This window comes from Nannospalax galili, unplaced genomic scaffold (assembly GCF_000622305.1).
Source record: "Nannospalax galili isolate Female #2095 unplaced genomic scaffold, S.galili_v1.0 scaffold388, whole genome shotgun sequence".
NCBI classification, from domain to species: Eukaryota; Metazoa; Chordata; class Mammalia; order Rodentia; family Spalacidae; genus Nannospalax; species Nannospalax galili.
Window position 1 is genome coordinate 2,110,102 of NW_008360304.1, and position 16,864 is coordinate 2,126,965.

General features: G+C 39.3%; 1 protein-coding gene across 1 annotated transcript in view; it reads right to left on the bottom strand.

The window, feature by feature from the left end:
* The window catches only part of Rnf17 (ring finger protein 17), a 211,144-nt gene that overhangs the window by 184,361 nt on the left and 9,919 nt on the right, over window positions 1–16,864 (bottom strand). The window contains exon 2 of the mRNA XM_008824356.1: window positions 12,341–12,435. Coding sequence (XP_008822578.1) covers window positions 12,341–12,435 — 95 coding nt within the window. The remainder of the gene's footprint in view (window positions 1–12,340; window positions 12,436–16,864) is intronic.

Sequence of the window (16,864 nt, forward strand, 5' to 3'; positions counted from 1 at the left end):
TTAATATTCAGGGTTATTATTGAAAATTGTGTATTAATTCTTGTCATTTTTGTTTGAGTGTTTTCTTAATCCTTATGTCTTCTGGCATGTTATTTTTTTCTGCCATTTTTCATTTCTTTTCTATAGTCTCTTTGATAAGTTTATCATTCCCTTCGGTCTGAAAGACCCAGTATCCTCTGTAGGGCTAGGCCAATGGTTATAACTTCCTTTAGCCTGCTGTTACCATGGAATGTTGTTTTTTTCTCCACAAATTATGACATAATTGGTGTGGTCTTTGAGAAACTGAAGTACATTTTTCCACATCCTTTAGATTTTTAAAGCTTCTGCTGAAAAATCGGCTGTTATTTGATGAGCCTCTATATATTACTTGGTATTTCCATCTTGTATCTCTCAATGCACTTCCTTTGTTCTGCAAATCTAGTGTACCACCTATAACATAACATGGGGACTCTCTTTTCTAGTCCTACTTGGTATTCTATATGCCTCTTGCACTTGGATGGGCCATTCCTAAATTCTGCAATTTTTTTTTACTATAATTGTACTGAAATTATTTTATATGCCTTTGGCATGGAGTTCTTTTCCTTCTATGCTCATAATTTGTACTTTAGACTTTTCATGTAGTCACAAAGATCCTGAACAATCCATCCACACTTTAAAAATGCATCAGTTCTCAATAGAATGTAGCAATTCCTATACCTTATCTTCAAGTCCTCATATTCTCTAATCTACTGTATTGGTGAGGGCTTTGAGTGTTTTAGATGACACTGAATTTTTTATTTCCAGCATCATTTCAGTTTGGGTTTTCCTTCAGTATTCCCATCACTTTTTTGAATTCCATTTTCATATCCTACACTGACTTCGTTTCAGTCATGTTTGTATTCTTTGGGGATTCACTGAGGAGTTTATTAGTGTTCTCTTTAATTTCTTTGAGCATACTTGTCATCATTCTTTGAAATTTCACCTAAGTCCCCCTCATTATTATGGGACTGGTAGATTCTGAAGGAAACATGTTGTCTTGGTTTTTCATGTTGTGTTTTTAAAAAATATTTTTACTATTTTATGTGTATGAGTGTATTGTCTGCATGTATGTTGAGTGCGATGCTGGTCAGAAGAACACTTCGGATTCCCCTGGAACTGGAGTTAAGGACGGTTCATAGCTGCCATGTGGGTGCTGGGAATCGAACCCTCTGCAAGAGCAGTCAGTGGTCTTAACTGATGAGTCACCTCTCCAGCCCCTTTTTTTTTTTTTTTTTTTAATTACTTATTATTATGGCTGGGCATGGTGGTGCATGCCTTTAATCCCAGCACTCAGGAGGCAGAGGCAGGCAGATCTCTGTGAGTTCAAGGCCAGCCTGGTCTACATAGTGAGTTCCAGGACAGCTGGGGCTACAGGGAGACCCTGTCTCAAAAAGACCAAAAAAAAAAATTACTTCTGTTATGTGTGTGGGTGTACTGCCTGCATGTATGTAAGTGCACCCATGTTGTACAATGCCCATGGAGGTCAGAAGAGGGCGTCAGATCCCCTGGAACTGGAACTACAGATGGTTGTTAGCCACCATGTGGGTGCTGGGAACCCAACCCAGTTCCTCTGCAAGAGCAGCCAGAGCTGTCAACTGCTGAGCCATCTCTCCAGTCCCCTACTTGTGTTTTTGGGTTGGAACTTGCACATTAAGAGTTACACTGACTCTTGTTCCCTCCAAACCCATCCTATTCAGTCTGTGTTGTTCTGTCTACAAGGTATGCCTGTAGGAATGCTCTGAAGTTTCTGAGTGTTCATAACAACCCCCACTGGGGGCACTTTCCTACATTACACCCTGTCCCCTAGATTTCCAATCCTTGACAATGTCTAAACAGTTTGGCTGGCCCTGTTCCCTAGTTATGACAAGTCTACTGAGGAGAGGAGAAGCTAGAACCAGAGGTCAGTGATGTTTCAGGCTCCTGGGAAGATGCAGTTCTACTGACAGAGGCCAACCTGCTGGCCCTCTGCTCTGCTGCAGTCCTCACCCTGCAACTCTGAGCAGTTCTGAGCCCTCTGTGGGCACCCTCAGGCATTACCCTACTGCTCTGGCTCCTGAATACAAGAGTGCAGATTCCTCACATTCCAGCACTTCCCCATCTGACCTGGCTTCCCTTGTTCCCATAATAAATTATTTTGGTGGCACCCCCCCCCCAAGAAAAACAAAACAAAAAAACAAAAACAAAAAACCCAAAACAAAACAAAACAAAAAACCAACGAACCAACCAAAAAAACAAGGAGTTGAATTGTCAGTTGAATCATTTTAGGTTACCTTCTTTCAGTGAAAGTGAAAGTGTCTACAGTATTTAGGAAGGACTAGGTTGTGGTAGTGCCAAGCCAAGTTGTCATTTTCCTCTGTAGACTAGTGTTGAGGGTAGTCTAACTGATGATGGATCCTATCATCAGTCTTCCCCTGTGAGAATTCTGTTTGCAACAACAGTTACTATCCGGGGGTAAACTCAGTATAAAAACTGAGAAACAGTAAAACAATCACCCTTTGAGAGCTAATAATTTTAAGGAGTAAAAGTACACTGATAATACTGTGTGTACTATTAGTTATTGGAGGATCAGTGGAAAGAGAAAGAAGAAAAAGGATAATAAGACTAGTAATTAGTGCTGATGACAGAGAAAAAGTAGAATAAGGGAAATGTAAACAGAAGGGAGAAACTTAGGGGAGAGAAGGCAGGGGGTGGTGAGGGAATTTTGGCTAAAGGTAAAGAAAGAGAGGATACGCTATCAAATAACACAGAACAGTATTTTTAAAAAAATATTTATTTATTCTTTTTACTTTATGTGTATTCTTGCATTGCTTGCATGTAGGTAAGTGCGCCCATGTTGTGCAATGCCTGCTGAGGACAGAAGAGGCTGTCTGATCCCCTGGAACTGGAGTTACAGACAGTTGCCATATGGGTGCTGGAACAGTCGGTGTTCTTAACCTCTGAGCCATCTCTCCAACCCGAGAACAGTATTATTTCTTAAGATGCCGAAGCACAGAGACCCTGCATACCAGGCCAGATGTTTTTTCGGAGAGAAAAAAGTAAAAGAAAAGAGTAAGCAAGTAGAGGGGGGAAAAGCAATATAGGAAAGAACAGAGTGAGGCCCAGGTGGTCTGCTAAAATGACACTGGATTTCAAACAAACACAGAACAGATGTAGAGGGAGAGGGTACTGGGTGGAGATATATGAAAACTACTTGATTGTTGGCTTTTTTTTTTTTTTTTTTTTTTTTTTTTTTGCCTTTTTGAGACAGGGTCTCCTTGTAGCCCCAGCTGTCCTGGAACTTGCTATGTAGACCAGGCTGGCCTCGAACTCACAAAGATCTGCCTTTCTCTGCCTCCCAAGATTATCTGGACTCTCTCATATTCTCTCTCCAGCTCCTGAAATGCTGTCTTGTCATTGGGAGTTCCTTTGTGATAGGTGGTCCCGCTCTCCAGAGTTTTCCTTTGGATACTGGATGTCCTGGTGTATGGGCAGTGCTTCTCAGGAAGTGTCTCAGATCTGATGAAACTTCTGAAAACTCCTTCAGGGTTTTGTTGTGAATGCTGGTCCTGACTTTGTGTAGTTATTGCCAATGTCCTACACACTGCTTGAGTTTATATAAAAGCTCTAGTGTCACTCCCTTCAAGAAGATCAGCTTTTCTGACTAGACCCCAGTAAATGAATGTGCACTGAGGGATGTCTGGGGACACTAACTTGATTCGATAGGCCTTAACATAAATGACCAAATATATGAAATCCAGTGGGGGAGGGGGGGCTATGGGAGGGTGCTGATGGGGAAGGGGGTATAAAGATGATTAAGAAGTTGTGTATGAAATACACAAAAATTCAATAAAAATATACCAAAAAAGAAAAAAATATCTAGTGTATATTTTGGTTCCCACTAGGTTTTCAGCTTACTCAATGCTACGTATATCTGATTCAATGTTTCTTTTCTGCAGTTTCCCAATATTCTGTTTGTTAGTTTTCAGCTTACAGTCTCATGACGCTTGGTCCCCATTTCCTGATAGTGTGTCACTAAGGATCTCAGGCTGTTGGAGTACCACAATAGCAGAAGCCTTTTTGAAATGGCATCTTGGTTTTGCTCTGTTGGTTCCAGTGTCAAATACCAAAAGACAGGATTTCCCACCTTTCCTTTCTGCTATTGCTGCTGCTGCCTGGAATAGGACCTTTTCCCCAATTGTTTACTGTGTTTTTCTGATAGCAGTTTTTAGCTTTCTCTAATTATTGCCTGGAGACTCTGGTCAATTGTGCCTGACTGTCATCTACTGTCTTTCCTAAATATATGCTTAAAAAATATTTATGGGTCGGAGAGATGGTTCAGTGGTTAAGAGCACTGGCTGTTCTTGCACAAGACCCAGGTTCTAATGATAGCACCCTCAACACAAAGTCTGCAACTCCAGGTCCAGGGGACCAATGTCCTCTTCTGTCCTCCAAGGGCACTGCACAACATGGGTGCACTTACATACATGCAGGCATAACACTCATATATGTAAAATAAAAATAAAAATTTTAGAAATTTTTACAAAGTAAATTTAAATATTTTATTTATTATTGTTGTATGTGTGTGAAAGTGCAGGCACGTATGTTGGAGGTCAGAGAACAACTTTTGAAGAGCTGGTTCTCACTTTCCATTGTGGGTTCTGGGGGTTGCTCAGGCCCTTAGACTTCTGTAACAAATGCTTTAACCTGCTGAGCCACTTCTCTGGCCCTAAATACATGCTTTTTTAATAACATGATACAAGTACTAAAAAGATATATTTTATGACTTAGAAGTTAGAAGGTCTGCTTTAAAAAAATCCTAGAACTCATGAAGTTGAAAACATTTCTGGATGGCTATATGTAGCAAAAGTAAAAATTGAGAGACTGGGAGAAAATACACAGGACAAAGTGTTAACTCTACTGCATAAAGTAGACTTACAGCTAAGGAAAAGGATACTTTAAAAGAAAAATATGCATAGGATCTGTTAAAGATCCTTAAAGCAGGGGCTGGAGAGATGGCTCAGTGGTTAAGAGCACTGACTGCTCTTGCAGAGGACCCAGATTCAATTCCCAGCACCCACATGGTGGCTACGAACCGTCCTTAACTCCAGTTTCAGGGGAATCTGAAGCCCTTTTCTAACTCCGTGGCTTTGCATGACACAGGTGCATTTACATACATGCAGGCAATACACTTGTAAATATAAAATGAAAATAATAAAAATATTTTTTATAAAAAGATCCTTAAAGCAGAAAAACTGGTAAGCCACATGTATGGAAAGTTACTCAGTCTCACTGGTAATGAATTTCATTCCTAGTGAATTGCAGTTAAACAGCAGGATACCTCTTCCCCGTCAAATTGCCAAACATTAAATGAACATGACAATTCAAACATGAATTTCTTTTGGAGCTAGCAATTACAAGCTTGCTGAAAGGATTTTTTTAAAAAGTGGGAATGTATTTGAGGAATTGTGAAAAACTGGGATTGGCTAAGAAAATTATAACACTTATATACAAAGATTTGTTACATATCCATTAATGTAGGAAATTTTCACAAGAATTGGTCAATGTTACTGAGATAAGGTGGACTACTAAATGTTACTATTTCTCATTATTGTGAAATACTCATCTTTAGTACCGAACAGTATGTTCTTCTAAGGTTTTAAGTAAGATGGGTTTTTAGCAAATCACATTGAACTGAAAGATATTTTTAAGCATATCTCCCAAATTGGGAGCTAAAACTCTTAATTTCTGGTTGAATTGCATCTCTAGGTGACATTCCTTTAGCTTAGCATTTCACAGTAAGAGATTAATGTTACTACTATAAGCAGACTTGATATAGGACATTTCTTCCAGAAAAGTATGAGAAAATATAAGTACAATGACATAAGACATCAGTTAAAACTGTAAAGATTCTTAAAATGCACATAATAAAGGTTTCTTTCCCTGCTCCCTGTATATTGTCATTAAATTCTATTTATGATACTTTTGTTTTTATTACTTATACGTGAAAAAAGTGTGATTAAATTTTATTAGTGCGGTATATTAATTATACAAAGTAATGGGTTTTACTGTGACATTTTCATATGTGTATATTATGTATTTTGATCATATTCAACTCCTGCTCCATTATACGTCCTATCCTCCATCCTCCTGGTCTCTTTCCTCTTCCTTAACAGTCCCCATCTACTATTATGTCTTTTTTTTTTCTTCTCCATTGGTTTCCAAACATGGGTCAATTCTAACACGTCTCTTCTTTGGTATCTGATTCGAATGACATATCTAATAAGAATTTACCATCCAAGATGATAAATTATCTTTGATTTCTTCTAATTTACATTCTAATATTTATATAGTAATGATTCTAATCACCTATTTTTTTCTTTCTTAATTTTAGTGAGCTTTTAAAATTTCATACATTTCCCACTCAAATCTAGAACCCCCATCCATGCCTCGCCCATCTGTCCACCAAACCCTATGCACTCTGCCATACATGCCAAGTCCTATTCATTCAGGTGTTTATACCCAAGTGTCCTTCAATGTAAATGCAACCAATGGAGTCTAGTCAGCCCATCCAGTGGTTGTATGTAAGTCATACTTTCCCTCACCCAGCAGCAATCAGTCTCAAATAGCTCTCAACCTAGTGCTGGCCCACCACCTATTTTTCACCTCCCCTTTGGGCCCTTGTTTCATTGAATGGACATGGGTCCCACACTCAACACCACTGCTGCCACAGGCTCACATGAGCAAGCCTCCAGTGGCTTGGAAGCCTTCACCTCCCTGTAATCATGAACCAGCCCTGGCTCTTACAATCTTTCTGCCTCCTCTTCTGCAACGGTCCCTGAGCCATGCATGGGTGAGGTTCTGTATAGGAGTCCCATCCTACATTCTACAGTCTCTTATTCTCTAAAAGTTGGCCAGATGTGGCCTTCTGTGTGCATCGCACTCTGATATACAAGGGAGCCTCACTGGTGAGAGTTGAGGGGTGCGCTGGCCCTCTCTACCCCTTATTCAGCTATGTTCCACAGGCCTTTGAAGAGATTCAGTTGCAGATGTGTTACCTAGTACTGGGCATCTCCCAGACGTTATGTTCTCTGAGCCTGACCAGATGTGCAACTCTAGAGTAGCCTCCATCTGATACAAAAAGAACCTTCTTTGATGAGTGCTGTATGGCATGCTTGTCACTCTAAGGGAGGTCTCTTCTATTTGGCACTGCATTCCCTGCCAAAACAGCTCTAATATGAATTAATGTTCAGACACTCTACGTGCATTTCTCATAGGGTATCACTTTTCCCTCTAGGATTCCTAGGCCCCCTGAGACTCACTCATCTCCACTCTTTTTTCTCCCATCCAGCTTCCTTCCTCCCTCCTTCCCTAGTCACAGCGCCTCCATGATCCCTACCCTCCACCCAATACCTCCCAACTCCTGCCATCTTTCTTCTCCTGACTTCCCTCCTTCTCTCACCCGATGAACCCTTGCATGTCCTACCCTCATCTCCTCTCTGCCGATTACTCACGGTTTCTCCAACTCCCTCAGGTAATATCTGTTCCTTACTGTCCCCTTTTTCAGGTTGTTTCTTTTCCTTTATGGCCATGTATCCTCTCCCTTTACCTGGCTCCTGGTGTTATATCAAAATTTAGTCACATATAAAGGATTGGTACTACAATCCACAAATGAGGGAGAACATACATCACTTGCTTTTCTGCGTTTGTGTTACCTCACTTAGTATAACACTCTCTTAATTCCATTCATTCACCTGTAAATTTCATAATTTTATCTTTTCTTACTACTGAGTAGAGCTCCATTGAGTATATGCACCACATTTTCATTAACCATTTGTCTTTTGAGGGACACTTAGGTTGTTTCCATTTCTTAGCTGTTGTGAAGAGAGCAGCACCAAACATGGATGTACAGGTATCTCTACAGTATGATGAGTCTTTGAATACGTGTCAAAGAGTGGTATCACTGGATCATATAGTAGGTTCATTTTCAGTTTTTTGAGGGTTCTCCACACTGCTTTCCATAGTGGTTGCACGAGTTTGCATTCCCACCAGCAGTGAATGAGCATTCCTCTTTCTCCACATCCTCTCCAGCATTTGGAGTCTTTCGTTCTCATGATCTTTGCCAATCTGACTGGGGAAACAGGTTTTTATATGCATTTATCTAATTACTAAGGATGCTGAACATTTTTTAAGGTTCTTCTTAGCCATTTTTATTTCTTAGTGTGAGAATTCTCCGTTTAGATCTATCACCCATCTTTTTATTGGGTCGTTTATTTTCCTTTCTTTCTTTCTTTCTTTCTTTCCTTCCTTCCTTCCTTCCTTCCTTCCTTCCTTCCTTCCTTCCTTCCTTCCTTCCTTCTTTCTTTCTTTCTTTCTTTCTTTCTTTCTTGAGTTCTTTGTATATTCTGGATATTAATCTTCTGTCAGATATGTATCTGCTGAGTACAGCTCCATTGAGTATGTTGCTTTGAGTATGTTGCTCCCACTCAGTGGGTTTCCTCTTTCCTTCCTTGGTTGTTTCTTTTGCTGTACAGACTTTGTAATTTAATGAGGTCCCACTTACTGATTGTTGACCTTAGTGCCTGAGCAGCTGGTGTCTAATTTAGAAAGTCCTTTCTTATGCTTGTATTTTGGAGGGTGCTGCCTATGTTGTCTTCTAGCAGTTTCTGAGTTTCAGGTTTTATATTGAAGTCTTGGACCCATTTGGAGTTGACTTTTGTGCAGGGTGAAAGATAAGGGTCAACTTTCATTTTTCTGCAGGTGGAGATCTAGTTTTGCCAGCATCATTTATTGAAGATGCTGTCTTTCCTCCATTGTGTATTCTTTGCACCTTTGTCAAATATTAGGTGGGTGAAGTATATGAACTCATACTTGGGTCTTCTATTGTATTCCATTGATCTACACATCTGTTTTTGTGCCAATACCATGCTGTTTTTATGACTATAGCTCTGTAATATAATCAGATCTGGTACAGTGATCCTCCACCATTGTTCTTTTTTGCCCAAGATTGTTTTGGCTATCTGGGATCTTTTGTGATTCCACATGAATTTTAGGATGATTTTGTCAAGCTCTGTGAAGAATGTCATATGAATTTTTGATTGGGATTGCATTGAATCTATAAACTGGTTTTGTTAAGATGGTCATTTTCACAATATTGGTTCTACCTAATTATCTATTAATTAGAAGACTTATCTTTTCTTCCTAGACCAATATATTTTGGAAGCTGTCTAAAAGATCAAGAAAATGCCAATATCTCTAGAGTAGTATCTGTACAATCTTATCCCAGAACAAAATCTACCATGTTGCTGTATATAATCATGGTGGTTATTAATTATAAATAAGTAGTATCAATCAAAAGTAGAGAGGGATATTATTTAAAAAACCAACCAGGAAAAATAAATACAAATCCACATTCACCCAAACGCAGAAGAACAAAGGAATACATATTAATTGTGAATGGAATAGTTTTGGGGTTGTATTTGAAGTAAACAGCATTGCTTAAGACTTTGATGTTAAATTATAGCAATAAATCATTTGTGAATACAGCTATTAAATTCTCAAGTTTTAGAGCACCCATATCATTCCAAAGCAACAAAGTACATTTCTTAAACTCAGATTTTCACTAATTTAGACTAAATTCTTCCATTTTTGTATACATTATTCTAAGTAAATATTTGGTAGCAATAAAAATCCCAACTTTAAAAGGAGTGGCCAACAATTTCAGCAAGGTTCTTGAAAGACTTTTAAATAGAGATTAGCCAGTAAATCTCAAGAATCTGAATATAATCAGTTACTGGGTACAGAAGAAATAATGGGACATTTTACATATCTCCAAAGTAAGAATAAAACTAATCAAAATGATCCAAAGTAGATTTGGATCTGAATATTGTGATATTATCCAAAATCTTAAGAACAACACAAGTATCACTTGCCAAAGAGAAGAAAACACCAAAAGGTTATTTTTAACTTTTTTAAAACTTTAGAACAGTAAAGACAAGAGCTCTTGTCTTTACATGGGTAACTTGCCATATCTGAAGAACCCCATGTTAAAAAGAGGAAAGTGTACAGGAATTTTCCACAATAAAGGGTATAACTTGTAATTTCAAAAAAGACAAAAACCAGTAAATGCTTCTGTTATAATTAAAACTTTCACAAATTACAGTATATATAGTTACTACACTTATTCTAGAAGAAAGAAATCTATACCTAAATAATAAAAGGTTATGTTTATAACTTGGAAGCTTATAGAGTACTTTTACACCATTCAGATGTGATTCTTATAATCCTAGATATAAAACCAAGCAGGTATGATTTCCATCTCACAAATGAAGAAGTTCAGGTGAGGCTGACAAATGAGAACTGCGTCTATGTCTTAACACCTCCATATTAGTTGTCTGCTACACAGCCATGGAAAACAATGCATACAAATCCAATCCATCTCTCCAGTGGAATATTAAGAATTTACAGAATTTTTTTTTTTGGTCTTTTTGAGACAGGGTCTCCCTGTAGCCCCAGCTGGCCTGGAACTTGCTGTGTAGATCAGGATGGCCTCCAACTCACAGAGATCCACCTGCCTCTGCCTCCCAAGTGCTGGGATCCTAAAGTAAAATATACTTTGTTAGTATTTACTTTTCTATTCCCCCAGGATAACTTGTCTTCTTGCTCCTGAAAAAATACATTCCAGTTTATTTCAATTGTATCAATAGGAGGATACATTGCTCAATTCCATTTTCTTTCTTGAGGAAACGCAATTAAGATGGAAAAAAAGTGTAATTTCAAAGACAGGAAATTTAAATCCTTGGTATGGTGCATGCCTTTAATCCCAGTACTCGGAAGGCAGAGGCAGGCAGATCTCTGAGTTCAAGACTAGCCTGGTCTACATAGTGAGTTCTAGGACAACTGGGGCTACAGGGAGACCCTGTCTCAAAAAGACCAAATAAATGAATGAATGAATGAATGAATGAATGAATGAACAGACTAAATAAATAAAGATTAAGGGAAAAGGAGAATTCAAAATGTGCTTGTATGGTATCAGTGTAGAAGAGCAGGAGGGCAAGAACTGCAATCTCCTGGTTGTCATGATTCTGGGTCTCAACTTCCACAACATTATATTCGTCCTTGGCACCCTTGGTCAGGTGGAGCATGTTCAAAACCAGCACATGCTCTGTATCATCCTCTTCTTCAACCTTGAAAATGAAGGAGGTGTGGCTGTAGAGCTCACAACCAAAGAAATTGAGCACAGAAATCAGCCCCAGCTGAGGAACTATTTACAACTGATAGTTGTTGGGAAAGCAAGAGTCAGTTTCTTAAAGGTATGATACCAGGTCCATTGACCAGGCTTCAGGCGATGGACCCACACCCGAGAGCATTTGGGAAACACAAATTAGATTCCACAGGCCTTAAAAACAATAACAGACGACATGAAGTGAGAGGGGTAGGGAGATGGGGGTAGATCTGAGAAGAGATGGAGGAGGGTGATAAAAATACACTGTATGAAATTCTGAAGTATCAATAAAAATATTAAAATGGGCTTATTTTAAAAGCATATACTTCAGTGAAATAAATAAAAAGAGGTAATTTCCAGCCAACTTTTACAAAAAGTCAAAATATGTGTGCAATATCTATCCTTAATCCTCTGTTTTCCACCATTGTGAAGAATTTGAAAAATTGGAAGGTGTTCTTTTTAAAACATTTACTTCAAGGCCAGCCTGGTCTATATAGCGAGTTCTCTAGGCCAGCTGGGGCTACAGGGAGACCCTGTCTCAAAAAAGACCAAAAAAAATTTACTTCTTATACATGTGTGTACATGTTTGTATGTGAAAGTACACACATGTCATAGCATGAAAGTAGAGATCAGAGGACAAACTATGTTTGGCTTTTACATGGGTTCTGGGGATCTGAACTCAGGTCCTCAGGCTTGCCCCAAAAGCACCTTTATCTGCTGAGCCATCTCCCTGGTTTGTGGAAAGTTTTATCTTTTGTTAGGCTTCTTTACTTAGAGACTACACATCCAGAATGCAAGTTTTTAGTTTCTGATTAGAAATGGTTTGTCTAATTTTTAAAAAATCTATAACATTAGGCTATCTTCAGTATTAAAAAAAAACTAGAAACTGGGACTGGAGAGATGGCTCAGTGGTTAAGAGCACTGGCTGCTCTTGCAGAGGACCTGGGTTCAATTCCCAGCACCCACATGGAAGTTAACAACTATCTGTAACTCCAGAGTAATCCAACACCCTCTTTTGACCTCCACAGGCATTGCAAGACATGGGTGCACTTACATGCAGTCAACATACTCATACAGATAAAATAAAAACAATAAAATGTTTTTTAAAATTAGAAGACTTACCTCACAATCAGGACACTTAATTGTGTCATATTCTTCAGTTACTAACAAGCACAGTTCACAAAAAGCATGTCCACACTGAAGATCATGGTGGTGACCTATTGATGAAAGTCCATCAATAAAACTTTCCACAATTTGTTAATGTTGATTGGGGAGTAGTTACCCACAAAGGGCAAATTCAAGTAGTATTCTATTGTACAAGATACATAGTTTAGACATGGCTGACTTATTAAAACAAAATTTAAGAGAAACTACAGAGGACAGAAGGAGGGAGAAAAATCAAAAACATTCAGAGCTATGTAATGTTTGCATGAATTTGATTATTTTCAATGTATAAAACTAAGAATTTGCCATATCTTACAATCATAGAGTGCTCTGATATATTTCATTTGACCTTTGTAAATAACATGTGTAAATGGGTTGGGAATATTATACCCAACCTAGATATAAAAAACTATGTTGGTAATTTGGCTATTAAATTATATAATCCAGATGCCTACCTTCTGTTTCTAAAACCAATCTTTCTGCTCAGTAATACTACCCTTGACTAGTTTGTATTTCCTATCATATGAAAGGTTTAGGGAAGGTTTAAATGATACACTGGTAAGTATTCTCTGAAAATAATCAAGATGTTTGCATGGATGAAAATCTGGACAGAAGTAAATGTTACTATGATCATATACATGACCCACATTAAGATTATTTTTGCAAACCTAGTATTTGTTAAAAGAAATATAACCTTGGCTGAAAACCCAGTATCAAGATTTAAATGTGGGGTGAGATGGCTCAGAACCCACATAGTGAAAGTAGAGTACCAACTCCCATAAGCTATTCTTTGATCTCCACATACACACACATGCACGCACATAAAATAAAAATTTTTAAATACTGTTTTAAAAGATTTAAATATATGAAGTAGAATTTGAAGTTTATCATACCCAACTTTAAAAAATTATGTAACTTTAGAACAGAGTGGCATTTAATTACATTATTTTTGTGAGTTTTCATGTTTGTGCAAATGTATACACACTTGTGTATATGTATGTAGAGGTCAGAGGACTACCATAAGTTGTATTTCTAGGGAGCAGTCCACCTTGTTTTTTGAGACAGGGTCTGTCACTCACCTGGAGCATGCCAAATAGGCTGACTGGAAAGTGAGCCCCAGAGAACCACCTAGGCAGAGATCTCTGCCTCCCTAGAGCTGGGGTTAGAAGTGCTACCCATGATAATTAAAAGTACCAGACTGGTGGAGCGCACCTTATTGGATGTTTAACAGCCATAGTTTGAGGTCTATACTAATATGGTCAGAGAGACCTGAAGGACAGTTTTTGCCCCTTGCCTTTCAAGGTCGCCTAAGTTCCAGGGGACTATGGGACACCTTTCAAAATGTCCTGTAACTGTGGTGAGTCACCTGTCCTCTTGTTCAGGGAGGCCATGGAGACCCCATGAGATGGACCTGAACCAGTGTCCAGTCTACAAAGAGGAGGGTCAACTCAGAGGAAACATCTCATTCATACTTCTAAGTGAAGCCAGACATGGTCAAGCTTTGACTTATCTTCACATAGATGGAACTGGTAAAAGAAAGAAGCCAGGAGCTCCCCGCAAGCCCATGTCTGAACAGATCCTCAAATGACCTTAAGTGAAAAATAAATTAATTTATTTGGGCTAACTGTATGGTCTTAAATACCCAAAAGGAAAGTATAACCAAAGAGTAAAGTAATCAGTATATTTCTTTAAGTTCGAGCGATTACACTTCCCAGACATTAGGCTTAAGTCATATAAAAGGTTACTTAGACAATTATTTCCCATTGATTTTGCTCCTAATCAAAAAGTGCTGTTCAGATGTAAGACTTCAAATCTTGGTCTGCAATACTGTAGTTCCCACCTGTAGCTAAGGGAGACAACCTGCTGCTGTTCTAAAATGATGGATAAATTTGTTTTCTCCCCCTATCTAGAAGCCTTTGAGAGGGCACTGACACTGTTTCTAACCACTCCAACAGTTATCAAAATACCTGAAAGCAAATCCTGAATCCATCACTCTAGAGTCCAGCCTTGGAAGACAAAAGAAAAATGAGGAAAAACCCAATAGAGGGATGCTTTTGGAAGCCCTTGTCAAGAAATTCCAATGGACTCTCATATGAACATTTGAAAATTGCCCTGTTCTGACCTTTCTGTAGTCCCCTGTCTAGAACTTGTAATGCTAATTACTCTTGCCTTTACTTCTCCTTCACATCTCCTATTCATGATTCAAAGACTTTCTTTTCCTCCTAGAAATAAGAGTTATGCAATTTGGGAGTCTGTTAGATAGACCCGCTGAAGGGGTACTCCAATTGCCTCACCCCGCGTCCCTGCTCAGAATCGAAGAAACCAGAGTGGTCTGCGTCTTGATTCCCTATTGGCAATTTGGGAAACCTCTTCAGAGGATGGTGTGATAAGAATAGGAGGTAGGAATTGGCTAGGCAGTTAGGGTAAAAAGACCCCAAAGAAAAGTAGCCAGTTTCTTGGCTAAAAGTCAAAATGTCCTTGGGCCTCTTAGCAACCTACTCTGTTCCAAAGGCCAAAAATGTCAAAAATATTTGGGAGCTTTTATCTAATCCTTAAAAAGATTTTAGGGTTACCTCTTCAGAAGGGGGAATGTTAGAGTAGCCAAAAGCACCATAAAAAAAATTAAAGAAGAAGAAAAAGTATATGAAGTTATCAGGAAAAAAGTGATGGGGAGATATGGGAGGAGTTGGAGGGGAGGGAGTGGGCATGGATTTGATCAAAACACCTTATAAGCATGTATGAAATTCCCAATAAATTATTAAAAAAAAAAGAAGTAAGTGCTACCATATCAAGGTTTTTTTACATGAGTTCTGGGGTTCAGTTTCTCATATTTGGAAGGCAAGCACTTTACCAACAGCTTTCTTCCTAGCCTGTGTGCCATTTTATCTATTATTTTCATTTTATGTGTATGAGTGTATAGCTTGTATGTAAGTCCACTCATGCAATGCCCAAGGAGGATAGCTAGAGGGCCTCAGACCCCCTAGAACTGGAGTTATAAATGGTTGTTAGCTGCCATGTGGGTGCTGGGATCCAAACCTGGGTCCTGTGCAAAACAGCCAGTGCTCTAAATTGCTACATCATCTCTCCAGCTCCCTATGTGCCATTTTAAAAGAGCTTTTTTTTGGGGGGGGGGTAAGAAATAAAAGAGAAAGGAAACTAGAGTCAGTGATGTTTTACTACAACATACTTATAGAAGTCTTGATGAATTATAACACATGTATTAATTTGACTTTTAAAAAAAGCATTCTAGGGTTGGAGAGATGGCTCAGCAGTTAAGAACACTGGTTGTTCTTGCAGAAGACTGTCTGTACCTCCAGTTCCAGGGTATCCAACAGCCTCTTCCACCCTCCGTGAGCATTGGATGACATGGGTGCACTTACCTACATGGAGGCAATACATGCATTAAAAAGACAAACAAACAAAACAACAACAACAACAACAACAACAAAATAATAATAGCTGCCTCCTTGGGCCTGCAGGACCCGCAAGCCTCTCTCTGACGTGCAGGCCTCTCTCTGAGGTAAGTACATCCTGCCCTCCAAGCCTTGACTCCCCCAGCCTCATTCACCCTCCCATCTCCCCTACCAGTCTCTCCTCCTAGCCTGGGTCCTGTCCCATTCCTTGTCTTGGCGCCCCAGACACCCGGGGAAACACAACTGCTTCCTGATCCTTTGCATCCAGCCCAACTCTGTGCCTTCTCGGGTCCCCAGGAGCGCTACCTCTGGGCCTGGCCCCACCTTTACCTCCTTCTACTTCCCTGGCCCTGCACCAATCGCCAGTCTCTTTGTGTGACATGGGGACTGACCTTTCCCCTTCCTGATTCCTTGCATCCAGAACAACCCAACTCCTCAGTGCAGTCCCCAGGAGCCCTTGGGGCCGCTTCCTGCCCCCATTTGCCTTTGTATCTCTGGGTGGCATGGCCAACAGCTGCCCTAGACCACCATCTATCCGGGGCCCAGCTCCCAGGCCAGTCCAACACCCAAATTCCTGAGGCCAAAATCTTTCCTGGAGGGATCCAGACCTTAGGAGAAATGCTGAGAACATCTGATCCTCATCTGACTTGGGCATCTGTGAGAATGCCTGAAGACAAAAGCAATCTGGTCATTCCAATATAAAATCAAGGGAGAGAACCGGAAGCTTAGACAAACCAGCTTTTTGTGCCCAAAAAGTAAACCACAAAGACACATAAAGTTCACAAGAAAAGCAGACCTAAACTTGAAGGCTTGAGTCTCACACAAGAATCAGAAACTACAAAAGAAATCCACATGTCAAAATCGCAGAGAAAAAATAGTAATGTGAAAAACCAAAATAACATATCCCCAGGAAATACCAATAGTCCTCTAGAGGAGTACAATGAGAATCCCCTAGAGACAATGCAGGACATGGAACTCAAAAGAACAATGATGAATATGATAAAAGAATTCACTGAATTTAAAGAACACACAAAAGAAATTCACATGTCAAAATCACAGAGAAAAAATA